The following is a 20,627-nucleotide window of genomic DNA, read 5'->3' as shown; positions in this document are numbered from 1 at the left end:
TTAAAAGCCCAGCGCACAAAAATGATAGTGAACATGAACTCGACCCACTCAGTGCTCAAGAAGATAAAGGAATGGGGAGAGAGAAATTCAAGAAGAGCATAAGTTTGTTCAGTGATTTCTGACATAATTATATAAGGTTGGTTTCACATTTGGGACACAGGCCTGAATCCGAGCACACCTGACCTCTAAGGTCCGATGCCATTTAGCTAGTGTGTACAACAGGGCACCATACGCAGGCAGCATGCCCAGGTCTACTTGAATAAGTGGATTCTGACATGATGCAGAATGCAATATGAGTATAGTTGTAAAGGCAACTCTAGACATCCCCTGTCCCTAAAAACCCATCACATCTTCCCATCATCATTAACCCTCTGGAGGATTAGGGATGGGTATCAGAATCCAGTACCAACATGGTACTGCTACCAACACATCTGATATCTGATAGACTGAATCAAAATGCAGATATCAGTACTTCATTTTGATACCCTGCCATCCCAATGCAAACCCACACCACACCAAATGAAAGGCACGAAATATGTTCTGAGATTTGTATGAGTTATGTGCACTCACTTTATTTCAGCTGCCAGTTCAATGCCAGTATTTACCGCAGTTTCTCTCTAAAGTATTGATTTATGCACCATTTAGGCAATAGCACTATATAAAAAGTATCAATTTAGTACTATTATCAGAAAAAAAAAAAAAAAAAAAAAAACAATACCCAACCATATGCAGGATAGATGTGACAGCAAGAAGAGGCTCCTGGTTTGCATCTCAAAAATAATCGAATCATAGTAGTAAGTTGTCCACATAGAACTAAGGATGCATTATATTGAAATTTGCTGCTATCCAATATGCCAGATATCATTTAAGCTAATACTGAAAAGATATTTAAATATAGTTCAGACCTGAAATTATAGTCCTTAAAACACATTAAAATTCAAGCATAAAAACACAAGTCCTGAAAAGACATAGAAGACTTGAAGGGATGGGGATGAACAAAAAAGCATAAACTGATCTGGGTCCCAACCCAAACTTTTTTGTCCTGCTCTCCCACAGCCCCAGTAAACCATGGGGTGCCTGAAGGCCCTGTCCTTAGACCACTTCCCTTCATAATAAATATGCTCCCTCTCAGTCAGACCATCCGCAAAAACAGTCTCAGCTTCAACTCCTATGCCAATGACAAACAGCTCTACTTACATACCAAACCCCCATATGGATGGATACATTAATGACAGTGCATACTGACTACAATAAAATTAGTTCAAAAGCAATTAAATGCATTGCATGAATCTGGATATAAGAATGCAACAAGCTTATTGCTATAAAGGAGGAGGCTGGGGTGGAGGTTAACCTTTGACACCAGCAGCAGTGTGGTGCATCAGCATTAATGAGTGTAGGGACTAGTGAGACCTACGTCATATTTAAATGGACCACCGTGTTAAAAGAAAGAGCTGTGATTGGCTGTGGGAGCTGGGAAGCGATAATTGGGATCAGCTGACAACCAGCATATGATGACAATGTCCTGTATGAACTAATGCTTAGCTTCATTTATTGGTATGGGCAGATATACTAATTTCTACTGATATTTGCAGCTGATATATAGGCTGTGCAAGTGGGAATCCTGTCAATGGAGTTCTGGACATACTAGAGCTGGATCATGAACACATGGGTACGAGTTTAGGCCTCAGAGTCTGGGAGAGACGGTCTGAGTCTCGAGATACTTTTGAGGCGTAAAAAGGCAGTTTAATGTCTATATTTGTACATCGTATCAGCTGAAATAATTTGTAAATATCAAATAAACTTTCAACATATTGCATCACTTCTTAATAGTATACTGCAGTTTCCTTTTGGTACATGGTAATGGCCTCATGAGAGAGAAGAGCTGGTTAATGTGGTTCTGCCAGCTTAGTATGTGTAACAGTATTTCAGCATGTTTTGCATAGTGAGGTAGCTCTATGCAAGACACAATAAATAAGGGCAAATTTTCATTGGTGTAAGTTTGCATCTTCTGGGTGGTTGTTCTCATGACATAGCATGTCCCAGCATTATTACTGGTATGTTGGTCACACCAGTACACCACTTTTTAACTGGAAGAAATAGGCTTTAAAAGTGCTCCTTTAACACAGGATTTTATTGTAATATGTGGTATTATCCAAGTAAAGTACATGTTTTGTCTACTGTCAGTGTTCTAACCCTGACAGGTTTAGAGTCTCTGCATGACGAGATGTTTTTAAAGTCATCTCATCACTTCCTTCTCTCCTAACACCCTCCTCATCTGCGTATCAACTGATCATCACAAGTTTTAGCAGTCTGACACACTTCTCAGTCCATTAGCCAAGGCTGTGGCTGACCGGATTCTGTTCCAGCATGCTGCAATAACAGTGCAATGTTACTGTAACAACAGAAAATAACAGAGAGACACTCAGAGGAGCAGTCCTAGCTCCCTCTTCTGGATATCAGTGTCTAGCTGAATCACAGCACAGCACAGCAGAGAGAAGGTACTGTGCATTTTTCCTGCCTTTTGCAGTTCCATTTGTCACAGCTCATTCAAAAGAGCTCACTAAGGGTGAGGTTAGGCATTCTTTCCTTGATGGAGCATGTAATGGGAAAGGCCTAAAGGTCATAACAGTAAAAAAGAGCAGAAATAAAGCTGTTCTGTCTGATAGGTTGCTTTAATTGATGACAAAACTCACAAGCTGCTGAAATGAGGTGAAGCTCTTTGAGACACAAAAAGAAATACACTAAGCTATTTGATCCAGTGTGGGAAATGAGACACATTTTCCAGAACCTGTGATGGCTCTCCAGGAACACTTACTGGCTCCTGCACCTTTGATAAAAGTGCCACCTAGTGGGCAAATGAGTAATTGCAGCCTAAAGAGAATACAAGCAGTGTTTACTTATCAGTTTGATGCTTAGTTTTTGACTAAATTATGACAAAAACTACTGTTGTTCTTCTTAATTTGTAGTTGAAAGCTAAAAGAGGAAATATCTTGAACCTGAGGAGAATTATTAAATGAGAATAAGCTTTTAAGAAAACATTAGATCATCAGAAATACAGCTGTGAAGCACACTATGCTAAAGTGCCATAGTTTCCAGCTCTAATTCTCCCTTTAAATGCCTTCTATCGCACTATAATGAAAGTAGCCTGAGGGCATGAGTCATCATATCTCTCTATGCAGTAACTGTCAGTGGTAATGTTCCTCCATTTGTGTAGATTAAGATTTATCTGTCTGAGTCGGCATCTTTTCTCTGGTCCTGTCACAAGGCACACTGATAACATGAGGGACGAGGATTAGATGACTCATGTTATTCCCCATACGGCCCCTAATATACGATCCATGCACCACTGCAGTGATACAAGACGCTCTGTTCATTTACTGTAATCATTTCCACAGTAAATCGCCCATGCTCATGAAATAATGTGTCTGTGCCTTTGAGTGAGAGAGGCTCTGTGTGGCGATGTCTCCGTATCAGATCATAGTCCTTACATGATGAATAATAGAAGAGGACTCAGCAGGGATGTTTGCTTTTTAAGTAAAGCATGGATTCTCAAAGACAACACTGGAATAAACTCAGCATGACTGTTAGGGTTGGCAGCAATGACGTGGAATACAATACGTGTCTAAAATTGTTCTTTTCAACAAATCTACATTAAAAAGGCAATTTAGATTTGAAATTTTCTTAACTAACTGTAAAAAGGCCAGGGAAAATGATACATAATTTGCACTTGTATTTATCTAGTCTTCCCACCACTCAAAGCACTCTTACATGTGAGTAGTCCCTAGGGCTGAGTACTTTCCATAGCCTCATAATATCATGCATATCATCATGCAGGGGCAGTGATACAATGCTTACAGATACACGTTTACTTTGAAAAATAAAAAATCAAAATAAAACCACACTGCTGCTGCTGTTTTAAATACAACAATAATATAATTTCACTTGTATTTGCAAGACCGATTTTTTGCATTTTCAGCAGCACTAAAGTTTCTGCTTTCATGATCAGCTATGCTGTGCAGATCAAGTCTTTAAAAAAAAAACTAAAAAGTGCTGCCTGTAATCTTCTGACAGAATTTTGGACTTTACAGTGTCATTCAGTGCTAGTTGTGACAGCACACACTGACATAAGCCTAGCCTAGAAACTTTAAAAAAGGATAATATTCTTGTTGATAACTGCTGATTAGCCTGACGTCTTGTCATGTGTTGGCAAAGATTGGTGTTGCTGCAGTATTTTACCCTGTTTTTGCCCGGCCTGCATATTGCATGACTTATGTACAGCTCCAAACTTTCTCGATTCTCGTTTCTTTGCTGTCCATCTTGTGATTAGACTTTTGTATCCATATTACCAGTAGTTTGTTTTGATCTATAATGTTTGCTGTATCATGCATTTTGGGGTCTGATGTCACCTGTTGGCATTTTAGTGACTGCACCATAGGGGATGTGAATTTCTAAACTGCCATCACAGCATTTGCAGTCATATCAATTCTGTAACATCTGTTTAAATGCACACATTGTTATGTAGTATGCGAGGATGCAGAGACACTCAGTACAACCTGATACAAACCAAAACCTTCATGTACATTTGTTTCAACGTTCTTCAGAGCACAACCACTGTGAACCAATCAGGAAAAATTGCTTTATTTGTCTGCATTACTGCACTGTATGCAACCACTGGTGATCCATCTGTTTACCTGGATCACATTGTTGCACTATCCCTCTCTCTTACTCTCCGCTGCCTGCTTAGCCAACCACAAGGAGGATGGGTTATAATGTCTATGAGGTCATTCCTAGAGTACAGGTCTCATGCATTTGCTACAGATTCTGTACATGCTTCTGACCAAGTCCAGAGGTGACCTCTGACCTCTCTCTGTCCTCCTGTTCTGACCCTAAAGCCAAACTGAGGACAGTAAATCCTCCTTGAGAGCAGGCTGAAAGCAAACTGACAGGGGGGGCTTTAAAACTCATCATCTAGTGGTTGACAGAGGAAAATAACTTTACATTTAGAGTGAAAAAATACAATTAAGAGTATTTATTAATGATGTGGAAATACTAATAAAGAGAAATCAGCTGTTAAAACAATCACCAAAATACTGTATGAGTGAGTTTAACAATGACTACACCTCTTCATAAGCCTCCTCAGTTAATAATACTGCAGTGGCCTGATTCCTACATAAACTCCTGTTGTAACTGCTATATAATACTCTCAGAGAGTATTAATTTCATCCAAGTCTTCAGATAACACCAGGTTGTTCCAATTTTTTAAAGCCAACCCCCACATAAATCAGAAAACATGTCAATGTTCATGTCTAAAGGGTGACTAACTAGGGGATGTATGAACCAGAGGACAGTCATAAACTTAAGATAAAGACAAAACAAAGCTGGACTTAAATTACAGTTAGATGAAGTTATTAAAATATTTTTCTATTATCTATTCATGGAGTTTTTTTTAGTGAGGAGACGGTATACATAGGCAAACTGGGAACAGCCATCACAGGCTTTTATGCAAATGAAAATACAGGACAAAAATACATATTCTCGTTTCAACTGTTTTACAGTATTACGAAAAGAAAAGTACTAAACCTCAATAAAATGTTTGCAAAGGTAAGCATAGTACTTTAAAGTCATGGATTTCATTTACATGAACACACTGAGGCCTAGAGGGCTAATAAAGCTCAGCCCAGTGACAGCCATCGTATACTACAACCTGTCTTTTTTATAGCGTTTATGTCGTTAAATACAATGTTGTAGAATGTGTATTTAGATTGTTTCATGTAGTTTATATCCATGACTTTCAGTCACGTGTCTGCACAGAGGCAAAAAAAGTTAGGACAGCTGCAGCTACCATTCAACAGTGCGAGATATTAACTTAATAAACTTGAAGTTTTGTCACTTTGAACCCTTTAACAGCACCTGGAGCACTACTCACATTGCTAAAACCAGAAAGGTCTACGCCAGAACTCTGTGATGTCTACATACTGGCATACAATCCTTCTAGTTAAACCACAACCAGGATGAAAGACTGCAAAATTATCAACATTATTACATAGCTTACTCTGCTTACTTTAGCTAGTTTACATTATTTAATGAGTTTTTAGGATCACTATCAGCTGTCAGTCAGTGTTCTGGTTCTGTAACATTAGTTAATAGACAATTGCATTTCTATCAAGTTAGGACCATATTTGATGTCATGATTAGGAGAAGTCTGTTCAATGCTACAGTTTGCTGTAAACGACAGGCAGGCCAACTGATTGGGTTGTCGCTGCCTGGGAAAAGCTGACCCAAGAGGCACTTCCTAAAGATGCTTTAGGGCTCAATTATGGGCCCCCTGACTCAGGACCCCTGATAACTGACCCGACTTGTCATCCCTGTTGGGGAGGACTGCCTGCAAGGACAGCAGAGCGATTATTAGTAATAATACAATATACTCCTCTATGGGTTTTCTTTCTCTGGTGGGGCTCTGAAGAGGAATAACCCAAGCTAACACTGGCTAAAACACATAAGTGGTAACTGAGACTGTCAACGTCTCTGTAGTGTCCAGCAGCAGGAAGCTGTTACTGCTGCCAAGGCGGCCATATTACAGTCTTTTTCACAGCACCTGCTGGTTTGACTCTATGCCACAACCCTGTTTGTTTTCTCTCCACAGCAATGCTCAAAAATAACCGAAATAAACCTGCTAGCTGATTTTCCCGATGTGAGACTTGACCTATCCAGCAGCAGGCTTGAAAGCGAAATATGAGAGCAGTATTAACATCTTCATTTGATTATAACAACTATTAAAGCTTTTACATTGCTTGATTTGTATTCTGATGCCCAAAGTCACGTGCTTAGAAATGGTTTCGAATTCATTATTAGATGATCTTAAGGCAGACACTATCAGTGTTTTTTTTTTGTTTGGTTTTTTTTGCGTATTTTTCAGCATGTTTACACTTGAGCATCCGTTAGACTAACTAAAATACTTGATCAGTCACAACTCTGTGTGATTGATCAATTTGTAGATGAGACTACGTACGGAGACAGTACTTGTTCAGTTAATAACAGCAGGTTATAGCTGACATGAGCTGTGCATAATCCACCTCTGACAGCCCTCTAGAACATGCTCTTCTAAATAGAGACAGTGATTCTGTAGCAGCGAGTTCGTCAGTCAGCAGAGCTCACAACAAAAGCTCAACCTCACCCATGGGTGCTGACACAGCCTGGCCTGGCCTTCTGATGGAGAGAGGAAGAGCAGTACAGGATGTGGATGCAGACCTATTGTAGATGCTAAAGTTATCCAAACTTCCTCTTATTCCGGCAGGAGCAGAGCACTCCAAAACATCCACTTCAAATGCATAGTTTTCTAAAACTGGCACATGAAAACAAGCACCTTAAAACATAGAGATGGAGAATTGTACCTGAATGAATGAGAGCCTCTATTTGCTTTAAGGCTTCTACCTTTTGAGTTGGGAATAATTTTGAAATGTCTTATGTAATTTTAAAGCCATGTTATCTTTATTTGAAGATTTGTATTTTTTCCCCTTCCATACTCAATAATACTTTACTTATTACGGTCTACTTTAAATGTACTTTATATTGATTTTTACAATTTGTGTTAAGCAGCTTCTTTTGAATATCTGCAAACATGGACTTTTATTTATCCATGACTAATCAATACTGCTGTCAGTGCTGCTGAAGAGAGCTTTACTGCAATGAGATATTTTCGTTTTCCCTTGGTCATAGCATTTATATCACTCTGGAGTAATTTAAGCCACAAGGTATAATATAATCACTGTGCAAGTCTTGTCACATGGTAGAAGAAGTACAGACTTAGACATACAGTATATCTGATATACTGTATGTCTAAGTCTGTACTTCTTCTACCTTTGAACTTTTACCCGATATACTATATCGGGTAAAAGTTCAAAGCTAGCAGACATGAAAAAATAACCTCCATCTGAGGTGCCAAGTGTGCAGCGACTTCTCTTAAAAGGAAAAGACAAAAGTAACTTTAAGTAACTTTATTTTTCTGGCTAGAATCTAAAGAATACAGTCGCCCTATTACTGGAAACATGCAATATCACCCAGTAGAGTCCAACTTGTTCTGTAGTTTGTGTCTTGCAGCTCGATTTAAGGGAAGAAGAAACAGCAATTCTCAATACAACTCACCCGAGCAAAAATAAGACAGGAGTCATTCATGCTGCTTTTGATCTGAGTTCATTGATGTAGCTACACAGAAACATTGTTGTGAGCCTCAAAGCTCCAGTACAAGTGCAGCAGTTGGCTGGAAGTGTTGTATGAAGTCTGCAGGATAAAGTAATTTGTGATACCAATGGACTCCACACACCAGGCAAACAGTCAACCAATGAGATGAACCCCTTTTCCATTAAGTGCAAGGATCTTTTTCCTGTCTCTGATTTACTGAAGTCAGTCTGTTTGGTGTGAGGCCTTCACTGACCATGAACGCTGTAAATGTGTCTAACATTTGGCCCCAGACAATCAGCACATCACAGCATTGGCTCTGCTAACCTTTAGTGTAAATAAATAATGTGTTTCCAGCTTTGGACAGGATCCCAGCCTATTGTTTGAGGAAAATGAGCCACACCTCACATGCTGAAACTAACATCTCTGTCTAGCTATTTCCCTTGTCTTAATGTATGTGTTTATTATGTAAGTGGGTATCCTGTTCAGCTGGTAAAACCCATTACCAGTCTGCAGGGGACTGAAGTACCTTTAAGTATGTACAAAAATAACTACAGTCTGTTCAGTTTCCTCTCTGCTTACAGAATCACAATCCGTACAAGTTAAAAGCTCCTTTGTGACCTAGCCCTTTAAGTTCTATTGGACTGTTAATGGCAGCCAAAATGTCCAGTAGCTTAGAATTTATGACTTATCCAGCCATGATATCCCACAGTTTTATACTTCCACAAAATCCAAGAACTTCTGGCTCTTTCAAGACAACCAAAAACATGATTACTGGAAAAATGAGTTCACACAAGTACAAATTTGTGGTCAGTATTTGTCAAATGAAGCTCTCCACCAACTATTGTCATGTGATCCTACAGTTCGACCCAGAATATCCACATCCACAATGGCAGAGATGAAGAGGGTTATATGAGTTTTCAATGCTTTTTATCAGAAGTCAGAACATTATGACTGATGTTGTTGACCCCGTCCATGACAGAGATGTTACAAAGCAAATAAATGCACATCCAATTAAACACAAAGTATAGCTGTGTTTAGTTGACTAGTCTAAAATAAAGAAAAAAGTTATATGTGAGCAGTGCTGTATGTGATACTAGGAGTCTTTTGCTCTGACAAGTATAAAAACACAAACAAGAAACAATTACAGACTCTTTCCGATGTACTATATAATGAGGACCAGCTCTCCCTCAAATAGAACTTGAGGTATAAATGTGATAAAATTTCAAGAAAATCAGTGTACAAAATTATCCCCAGAGAGGGAAAAAGTGTGGACTTTTTCATGTTACTTAGGTAAATGATCATACAAAGATGTCTAAATGTCTAATTTTCTAGATAAATAATGCATCTCATGCAGATGTTGCATGAGATGCATGTCATGATCTCAGTATCAAAATAATCGTGACAATGTTTTCTGTTAGGGATGCATAATAGGATCAGTCTGATATTGGTATTAGCTTAAAAAGGCAAATATCGATATTGGCAGATATAAAATTCCTGCCGATAAATTCAAATTCAAGTTTACTGATTTACAAAAAAACTGAAAAAATAGTAAAGCACATTAATATTTCTTAATATGTAAAATTATAGTTATTTACTTGCATTCCTGAACAGAAAAATGAGTTCTAGTGGTAGAATGTTATGCTTGATTCATTTCTGACTTCTCAGAGAAGCCCAGTGAGCCGGCTCAAATTTGGGTGAATTCAGTTTGAAATTCCTAATTCCTGTTCAAAATGGTAAAACGTGGAGAGCTCACTGAAAATGAAAGACTCTGCATTAAAGCACTTCATGATGCTGGCTGGTCTTTGAGACAAATATGACAGGTGGTCTAATAAATTTGTTAAGCACTGTATATCGGCAGAAATTCAATATCGTGCATCCCTGTTTTTCTTTTTAGAAATGAGCACTCTTAATGCACACTATCACTGTGCAGTATTTTTTTCATATTATATGATAAAAACACATGCTCTCATCTACTAACTGTCGTGACATGTTATATTCCTTCTTTAATAGATTTAAAACCATGAGGAAAAGCATTGCATGGTTTTATTAAAATCTTGTGGTGTCAAGTCATAAGTCTGTTACAAAAGTAATCCCACATGAAAGATTATACCACTAACAACAGCCAAATCTGACCAGTATCTAAAACCAAGATTGTCCTGTAAAAACATTAATTTCAATTAAAAATTTGTAGACAACTTTTAAAAATAAAGGAGGCAAAGACAGAAAAGTAGTAAATGCCAAGTTTAACTCTGGTGTCTAAAAAAGCACCAATAAACAACAGTGTGCTATCTGTGCTATCAGTGCTAACCTTTGATAGGATAGAGGAGAGTCTGAATGACAGAAATTTTAGTTACTTAGCTTTTCCTTATTTATTTAAGTCATTCCTTTAGTCACAGTTTCATAAGACATGCATCAATGTTAAGTGGAGTTTAATGTGACATAAATAAAAGCAGCAGTCTAGCTAGCATTTAATGCTTCCATTCCCTCTTTATCAATTATTACTGATTATGTAGCTTAAAGTCCTGAGAGCAAACGACCAAGGGGAAACAAATGTCAAAGTACAAAAGGAAATAAAACAGAAGCTCAGAGATTTGTGATCGACAAAAGCAGGTTTCTAGCTTGTTTATGAGCAAAGTCTCTGTGTCCTTTTGACCCTGTCCCAGCTTAATCTGAAAACAATGCAGCTGAATTCTGCTGCACCACTTTCTATCAAACAAGGCCTCAAAGTGTGATATCACAACCTATCACTGTCAGAGCTTCTGCATCACTGCAGTGATATAAAGACATCTATCAAGTGGTCAGGAGAATGAGCACATCTCATATCAGTGTCAAGACTTGGTTCTTATAGTTGTCCTACCTGCTATGCGAATCACAGCTCGCTCCGCTGGATCCAGGACCTCCCCTGAGGCTGACTTTGAGCGTTTGACCCTCTGGTGTTTGGACAGGTTCCAGGGCAGGGTGTCTCCAGGACAGGGGACGCTGCTCCTCTCTCCATAGCTCTCCTCCAATGGGGGACGATCCCTGCGTCTGTCTTTATGGGACGCCATCGCCTACCTAACAGGGTGAATACAAGAGTTATTAGTGTGAATGACAAAAGTGTGCACACAAAACAAATAGAGGGCGCTCTCATTATGTAGACCAAAACAATACCAACGCATACTTGAAATCTATTATATAATATAAAAAAGTTCATTTTTATTAAGCTTTAAGGACTGCATGCACACAAGGCTATTTAAAGTTACATAGATGTCACATAAACAGAGTTTCTTTTTGATATTAGGTGCAGTGGTTAATTATTAGGTATCTAATGCTTCTAAAATTGGTTCTTACAAAACCAGTAGCCAAAATCTTCAGCAACACACCAGGCTAATCATTAAACAGCTGACCTGATAATCTGCAAGAACCAAGACTTAAAACCAGAGACACCAGATCTCTACCAAAGCTCTGTGAGCGCTATGTAAGGCCTTCTTCAGTGTTTTGACCTCACGCTTTAAATATTAAACTACCAAAGATAAATGCAGCATGATAAAACTCAAACTATGTGATGTTAAAGTGCCATAAAATGCAAACTGCAGGACTAAACACACAGAATACTTTGTTAGTTGTGACCAGCAGCTGTGGAGATGACTGCCTGGAGGCTGCACAGTCATGATAGCAGCATATATTAAACTTGACCTGTTAACATGCAAAACTGAAATACACATCCATGGTTTATTCTGCCACGCTTGCTCATCATCGAAGGAGGAAAAAAAGGTAAAGCAAAGCATTTCTGGAAAGTTTAAGATGGATATTAATGCACTCTTAGGGTGCCCCAAGACAGTCTCAGTTACATTTAACACCTTTAAAGGTTTTTAAAATCAAGTTAAACAAAATTTAATGCAATGCACAGCAATACTGCCAAATGTTAGATTAATGTTTTTGCAATAGAAACTCATTGATTAACAATTAAATATGTCTTCACATTCATCATTGTAGCTATGTTGTAAAATGACTTTGTTTTAAGAGACCAGTCAGTCCTGTTCGCTCTTTCTTATGCTATTTTTTACTCCTACTTCATCATATATAATTATACTTGATGGAAGCAGTGTCTGGCTCGACAAATGTGCTTTTCATATCTGAAATGATGATCTGACAAGAGTCTCCTCAATATTATTAGTCAACATGGTAATGTAATCAACTAGAAAACAACAGAACTATAAGTCATAGGTGTAGTTCACTGCAAAAGGTGTCGAGTGCTGAATACGCTCTGATGCAGGACTTAAAAATACTAACATGCAGGCGAGCTCAGTGTAACTTTCGCCAGCAGGTGGGCATTAAATTCCTCAACAACTTATTGCCGAAATCTTTCACAACCCTGAAACAAATAACTGTGAATCCATAGCTGCTCTTATGGTTGTCCCCCCATCTGTGGATGGTGGCTGAGGTTTACCCCTCATGAATAACCAAATGTCCATAACCTGGGTCTTTAAGCCAGTAAGCTTACACGACAGTTAGCCGATTATGTGAAACACAACATCACACAAACACAAAGGTGAAGCACAGGGCAGTAAAAACAAAGCTAGTTAGCTAATTAGTTTACTTGTTTGGTTAACACCACTAAGACATGGTCAAGGCAGAGCCAGTTTACTAGCTTACTCACTGAGTTAACATGATTAAATGAACCAAGCAGTTAAGAAAGGGCCAGGTAGCTAGTTAGCTCTTACACCCCGCTAACATGATTAAAATAAACATGACAAACACAAGACAATAATTCTCCAAACGCTCCAAATGGATGATTTTTGGCAAAATGGCCTTTAAAGCTTTTGTATAGGCAAACAACAGTGTTTAATACTTCTGTAGTGGCTTTATTTCATAACACCTGAGGTATTGCTGTTACATCTCAGTTGATAGTTCCGGTGTGTATTGCCAGAGGTTAGAAAATGTAACACATAAATAACTTTACCAGTTTTGGAAATGTGTGAGACCCTACAGTTGAAAACAAAGAAAAACAGATTTGACAGTTTTGTTGTTACAGTGTGGCATGTTCAACAAGATAGCCAACAAAGCACACAACATAACACATTCATCAGCCAACAAAAATTGTCACTGCTCTCAAATCTCAAAATCTAACATGGTCAAATTAGGGATGCATTATACTGGATATTTGTTGAAATCCAATATGCTAGTGTTTTCAAATTCATCTTAGCTGATACCGATATTGATACTGATATTAAAATGTAGTTCAGATCTAAAACTTCAGACCCTAAAATTATAATTTAAAGTTTAAGGAAAAAAGATGAATAAATATACAGACTTCAGCTGACATAGGTCTGTTTGTCTTGACTTAAACTCATGAAACTAATTCCTACTTATTGCCAATAAATTGGTTGTAAATATCAATACCAAATCATGCCAAAAATATTGTGCATTCTGGGGTCAAATGCAACTTTTGAGTAAATGAACTAAATGTGGATAGCTGTGGCTGTCTGCCTAATCCATTGTGTTCACAAATTCAGCCCAACTCCTCTCCTGGTCACTGAAACTGTTGTATATACTCACCGGCCACTCTATTAGGTACACTTTGCTAGTACCAGATTGGACCCCCTTTTGCCCTAATTCTTGGTGGCATAGTTTCAACAAGGTGTTGGAAACATTCCTGAGAGATTTTGGTCCATATTGACATGATAGCATCACGCAGTTGCTGCAGTTTTTTCGGGTGCACATCCCAGATGCAGAACTCTCATTCCACCACATCCCAGAGGTGTTCTATTGGATTGAGACCTGGTGACTGGGGACGCCACTGGAGTTAAAATGATGCTCAATTTGTACTGAGGGGACCAAAGAGTGTAAAGAAAATATCCCACACACAATTACATCACCACCTGCCTGAACCGTCAATACAAGGCAGGATAGATCCATGCTTTAGTGTTGTTTACACCAAAGTTCTGACCCTTCCATCTGAATGTTGCAATTGAAATCAAGGCTCATCAGATCAGGCAACGTTTTTCAAATCTATTGCCAAATTTTGGTGCAAATTGTAGCCTCATTTTCCTGTTCTAAGCTGACAGGAGTGGTCGTCTTGACCACATCTACATGCCTAAATGCACTGATTTGCCGCCATGTGATAGGCTGATTAGCTATTTGTGTCAACAACCAATTAAACAAGTGTATCTAATAAAGTGGCCAGTAAGTGCATTTTACAGGACCTGTTATTTAAACACTTGTGTTGTAGCCACTGACCTCCATCTAAATTTATGTTTCACATTTACTTTCCTCACCATTGCTGTATTTGCTGAGCTTTTTTCTTCAGTTACCTTGTTGCCTGATAGGCAATCATTTTGTTCCACATGACAATCCACAGCATACGAGCTCAGCTGGCCACAGTCTCCTCCAAAAACATCAGGATTTCTGATTATTTCAGAATTTCTGAGAAGACCAGGGAGAGTAAAGTCACTATTAACACTCTTCACGCAACAGAAAATCTGGCAAGATAATTTTTAGAACCATTTCTTAATTGGGCCTTCGCTGATTCTGTTTGTAAACGAAGAATCAAGCCCCGGTTTGTCTTGATTAGCTTGTAGTTCATACCTCACTTCTTTCTAACCATGCAACCCCAAATTTAACAACCCCCTAACCCTAAGCCCCAAATAGAGTTGACTTCTATAACTTATAACACCTTAAATAAGAGCCTGCAAAATGCTTATATTTTCTCTAAACCTTGAAATTTTCTCAAGTAAGATAAGCGGAGTTCCCATTTTATTCAAAACTGAATAAGAGGCATGTTAACAAGGCCTACGTTTAGCAAGCAACTCTACACAGTAATCAGTAAAGTCGAAGAAAAATTACACTTTTAGGATCTTGAGTGTACATCATTCTCCTGAAACCAACGGAATGTCTGAGAGTAAGGCTTTACGTTGTATAAAATCTCTCCATATAGGATTATTTCACTTATGTGCTAAGACTTTGACCTTTAGGTTAAATATTTACCAGCATGTGCAGCAAAAGATAAACATGACAGAGATGAGTGGAAATAATTTTCCTTTCTGTGAAATACCATCCCCAAGAAATGATGATTTATTGAACAGCGCATACAATGCAGCCTATTTCTTCCCCTGTCCTTTTTGTATTGTGTTTTTTATCAGCAGGAATGTTTTAAGGTGTGAGTAAATAAATTATGAAGCCAGCCCTAACATTGCTCAGGTACATACCTTGACAGTGGTTACTGGCTAATTGAACACTAACGAACCTGCACAGCAAACATGAGTCATCAGCACTTATAAACAATGTCAGTTATAAAGTGAAGGGCCGTTTCCTGAGAGGATCTGTGAGGTGACACCTCCTGTCACTGTCTCTTCATGACACAATCACGTCACTTCACTTTATGTCTGCAGAAATGTCTACAGCAAACTTTAGAGGCATGCTTCAGCTATAACAATGACTTGGCGTGAAATATAGGAATTGTCCATGTGTTATTTAAAAAATAGAGCAGATAAATATTTCCGCAGAGCGTGGCAGTAACACACCCACTGTGACAGATGACACTGCATTCAAGCCCTGCACCAGTAGGTTTTAGACACCAGGCTACAGCGCTGTCAAACACGGTTCAGAGTTCACTCCTCTGTGAAGTTATCACACCAAACATGTAAATACATCAGCAGTTGAGCGATCATGACGTCACCTTAAAACAGTGCCAAGTCCTCAGACACAGACATAAAATATCAATATCTGAGCTGTTTCATTCTAGTTATTTTTTTTCACATAAACAGAGCTCATGTTTCTGGAGCAAAGGTTGGCACTATTTACCTTTGACACTTGTTGTTGACATCAGGGGCTAAATATCATCCCACTCCTCCTGTGGTAATGTGTATTTTTGTCTTTATTGGAGCTTATCAGCCACATCAGTGTCTTTACTCCCATTGATAAGATTTTACTAACACCTTTACTTTATGAAAACAATGTTTTCTGAGCTTCGCCATGGTTGAACTGCATCACAAACCACATAATAACAGGAATTAAAGGCTGGTGCAGCTGGATTACAGTAGAAGCCAGACAAAGCACCAAATTTTTGTAATATCAAAGTCTGTGAGCTTATTAGCAGCATTACTGATGCTCTTAAAGCTGTTTGCTTTAAGATTGCCTTTTGTTATGCTGACAGTAGGGCTGGATAATATATCTAGTCTTTTAAATATTTTTTCACGATCTAAGGAAGGACTATATTGTTTTAATCCCTATAATTTATGTTGATGTTAAATCAAAAATAACAAAATAAATGCTTGGTTTATAATGCTCGGTAAAAAGATTTTCTACATCAAGAAGCACCAACTGTTATGCTCACAAATCTTTCAGACAGTGTCTTCGAAATGTTTAGTCTAAATGAAGAATTCATGATGTCTTATTTAATATTACTGTTTCACCTCTTGCTAAGAATCAGCTGTGATTGGCTCCAGCCCCAGGAGCCCTGAATGGGAAAAAGATGTCAATAATGGAAAGATAATTAGATGATTTAGGTTTATTTTATGTAATTATTTCACGTATGTGCTGAAATCATGCCACTGGGTGTTGAAAGTACCAGTGCAACATTTGCATTCGATTTCAACTTTGCTTTTATGTTTTTACACAAAAAAATGTACATACAGTATATCAACCTATACAGTCATGTGCAAAAGTTCTAGGTATATAGGGGGCTAAGGATTCATCACAGAGGGGGACGGGGTGGGGCCAGGGTAATCTCGTTACACACGCATGTCACGTGGCGTCATTTTTGCCCAGGCCTTTTCAGCTAGAGACTGCCTGCTGTTTTGCCTTGGGACATCCACAGCACTCATAGGGGCTCGTGGCAACCCTACTACCTGTGTGTATGGTCCCTGCATGACTCATCACATCCACCCCTGACTCCACCCTAAAGGTCTGGACTTTTTTTTTTTTCAGCAGATTACTTTCCAATGCTCCTGGTAATATGCAAGGACATCCAGAGCACTATCAGGGTTGTGTCAGTCTTCCTTTCCACCTAATGGCGGCCTCAGACGGCTTACTTGCTAAATCTGCTCCCTACTGTAGCCTCAATTTTTGGCCCAAACGTGACTAAATTTATATACAGTTTTGTATATAATCTATCAACATTAACTGAAACATACTTGTATATGTCTAACACAGTTGTTTGCCACTAGTAGCCACTGATAACTGCAATCCTGCCATAATGCACTTTACTCTGATTTAAACAACTGCTGCCTACTATAGCACTGATAGCATGTCCATGGCAAGAACAGCATAGTTTAGCACTGTTCTGATCTAGGAAATGTCCAGAGGTCACCTCACTTTAGACTCACACATAACTGCAGCATTCTGTTGATGATATTGAGCTCAGTAATGTGGACATTAACCTGCAAAAAGGATTGAAGGCCACGATGCTAGCATTGCTAATGTTAGCTACATACTACAAAACCAACTTCACATTGCGTGACGTTGTTTCACTGTTGCAGAGTGAAGGTGGTTTGCAGAATATGTTTATCCGTCTCAAGACTAATTAGCTAAATGCTACACAATTTACATTTAATCGAAAGGGAAATTACGCCTAGGAACATCACTTGCAATAACATACGTTTCTTTACTGATAATGTATGCCACGCATTGTAAACTATTTTATTGTATGGCAGAATAAGGCTAAGGGAATTCCAGTGCCTTAATAGTGGCCAGTATGATTTCAGGGAGACTTTATTTTGAAGGAGAATTAAAGTTGACAACTATGTCAACCATTCCTAACTAAGACAGTCCAAACTTTATTCAACACAGTTGTCAATTCCCATTAAAAAATAAAAAGCACAGCACTTCCATTTCCCCCTTCAAAATAAAAGTCTCCTGGAAACCATACTTTTTACCATTAAGACACAAAAAGTCCCTCAGCTACAACAAAACAACCAATATCAGTAATGTAATGAGTTACTTTAAAAAACCATAACCAAACTCATCGTGGATCAGATGTGATTTTTTTGTCCATGTTGCCCAGCCCTAGTTGACAGTCCTGGAATTTGTTTGTGTATTTTGTAATAGCAGTGGCATTCACAGTGGCTTAGAGCTGGTTAATCCTTAATTAGTAGAATGTGTTCAGGACTTTGGTGCATTTAAAGTGCCTGATTTTGCTGAGCACTTTAAGGACCCCGTGCAGGGACCTGCAGTCCCTGAATACAGGCTCGATGCACCTGCAGAGAAACTGATCCCAATGAATGAATGACAGGATGACTTAGTACGGCAAGTTAACACTAGACTACATACCATCTGTGTAGAACTGGTAACCCGAACCCAAACACACCCATCACCGCTGAAACCATGTACTCTTACCTTTCTGCTGAGCTCGTTTAGTGCGTAAAGACTGTCAAACAGCCATGAATGCGTGAGCCGGTGCCTCGGTCTGTGTCCTGCTGCAGGTTATCTCCAACCAAAACAAATAAAGTCTTCCAAAGCCCGTGCGTGTGTCAGCGCGTTACATGTGTGTGGCGCTAATGTTGGATAGCCACTCCTTTTACAGTAGGCAGGGCAGCTGGAGGAGGCTGGAGAGACGAGCCGCCGTGCACAATCCGCAGTCATCTGTGATGATCCTCTTGCTCTGCTCGGTGTTCTTTCTCACCCAACATCACTCCGACACCGACACCTCTGAATTTAAAGGTCACAGAGCCCTCGTTGCATTTGGTAAATGTCCCCATGAAGCGTCTAAACGCTGCATTTAACCTTCGTAATTGCAGGGAAATTAAGACGCAGGCGTCCTCCTTTAGCTGGGGCTGCTCAGGAGCTGCTGCATCGATCGGGAGCAATTAACGTGTTTTCTCCAGCAGCAGCAGGGTCTGGTGCTGCGGTGAAAAGCTGCATGACTCACTGTTCGATTAGTTTGCCTGGCTGTCCCGGGCTGAGCGCTGTTGTGTCTGCAGGCTGTTACAGACAGGCAGGGCGGGAGTGCTAAAGAAATTAAGGCTTTTACACTCGGATGATGGTAATTGGGTTATTGGAATGAAAGGGGAGGTGTGAAATTATATAGCCACGTGGAAACAGACGACACGTGACACATGGGCCTGTACTTAATGTAAAGAAACACACCTAACGCTGGAGTCCACACTCTTCACCACTGTGCATCCCTGTCAGTGTCCAATAGGAGTTTCAAAATGTGATTTTATGTAATGATAATCTCCTGGGACTCACTACAAGGCCAGCATGATTACTGAGCAGCCCTCAGGCAGCTCATTCTTGCTTTTTGCTGTGCCTGGTAATATTATGCAGTGCTCACCCAGTCAGACCCCTACAGTATTAGGCAAAACTTGCTTAATTGCTTCTAACAATCAATTCAAGGACATATAAAAAAGCTGTAGTAAGTGAGCCTATAAAGTGAAAGTGTAGAGTTGAACTTTTTAAAGTTTGTTTTGATCTGAAATTTCAGTGCTTAAACATCTTGGCATGGCCTCAACCAGTGGTGTTGTGAAGGGTATGTGCAGGAAGTATACCAACTTATTACCATCTTAACTAGTTTAGCCTCCACAAGAGCAGAACCAAGATCAAAAGTGGCTTGTGCCATTCCCCCAGGGGAGCAGTACCATGATGCAGAAAGAATGAACCTGCCATAAAGTTTGAAGTTTATGTCATGGCCCATGGCAAACCGTTAGATAGATGACAGATGCACTTAATTGATCCCAAACTGGGACATTGTGGTGTTACACCTTGTGGCTTCAGCCAGAATATAAACTTTTGTACCTATCCATCCATCCTTTTTCTTCCACACATCTTGGGACCAGGTTGTGGTAGCAGTATGCTAACTAAGTAGACCTAGACAACCCCAGCATCATTTTCCAGCTTCTCCTGGAGGCTTCTAAGGTGTTCCCAGGCCGTGTAATCCCTCCAGTGAGTTCTGGATCTCCCCCAAGGTCTCCTACCAGAAGACCTCCAAAAAGAGGCAGACTGAAGGCATCCTGATCAGATGCCTGGCTTCTTCAATATGAATGAGCAGTGACTTTTCTCCTACCTCCATGAACCCCTTGCCCTGTCTCTTTTGGTCAATACCATTTCTACCCCCTAGCCCTGATCTTAGCCCTTCCCCTTGGTTTTGCGCGTTCAAGTCAGGTGAAGGGGTGTCCCAATTCTCTTTTGAATGGAGGGCTACGTCTGAGGGCCAAGGGCTACACAGCCCTTGAAATGAAGATTATTCAGGAACACACTTGAAACCAAGGGGTATGATGAATTTCCCACCATGCACTGTGTTCACTTGTGAAATGGCACAACAGAGAAAGGAGGCATGTAAATCTAAATATTTTCGGCATTTATAAATAATTATAGAAAATACGAAAGTTGTGTTTTCTCATATAGGCCTATTCCATCTTTAACTACAACTAGGGATGGGAGTTAATTGTATTTTCAGTATGTACACATGCAAACCAGGGCTATTAGATGTATATATGGAGGACATCAACATGGAGCTCTACAGTATGAACGAG

At 39.4% G+C, this 20,627-nt stretch overlaps 1 protein-coding gene across 1 annotated transcript in view; it reads right to left on the bottom strand.

Moving 5' to 3' along the window:
• The window catches only part of LOC121514295 (microtubule-actin cross-linking factor 1-like), a 93,846-nt gene extending 74,966 nt beyond the window's left edge, over positions 1–18,880 (bottom strand). The window contains exons 1-2 of the mRNA XM_041794449.1: positions 18,493–18,880; positions 11,036–11,232 (exon numbers count right to left, since the gene is read on the bottom strand). Coding sequence (XP_041650383.1) covers positions 11,036–11,225 — 190 coding nt within the window. The 5' untranslated portion in view covers positions 11,226–11,232; positions 18,493–18,880. The remainder of the gene's footprint in view (positions 1–11,035; positions 11,233–18,492) is intronic.
• Between the last annotated feature and the right edge of the window lie 1,747 nt (positions 18,881–20,627).

The sequence above is a fragment of the Cheilinus undulatus genome, linkage group 8 (assembly GCF_018320785.1).
Source record: "Cheilinus undulatus linkage group 8, ASM1832078v1, whole genome shotgun sequence".
NCBI lineage: Eukaryota > Metazoa > Chordata > Actinopteri > Labriformes > Labridae > Cheilinus > Cheilinus undulatus.
The sequence above is the reverse complement of the archived record's forward strand: the minus strand, read 5'-3'. Positions and strand labels throughout refer to the sequence as shown.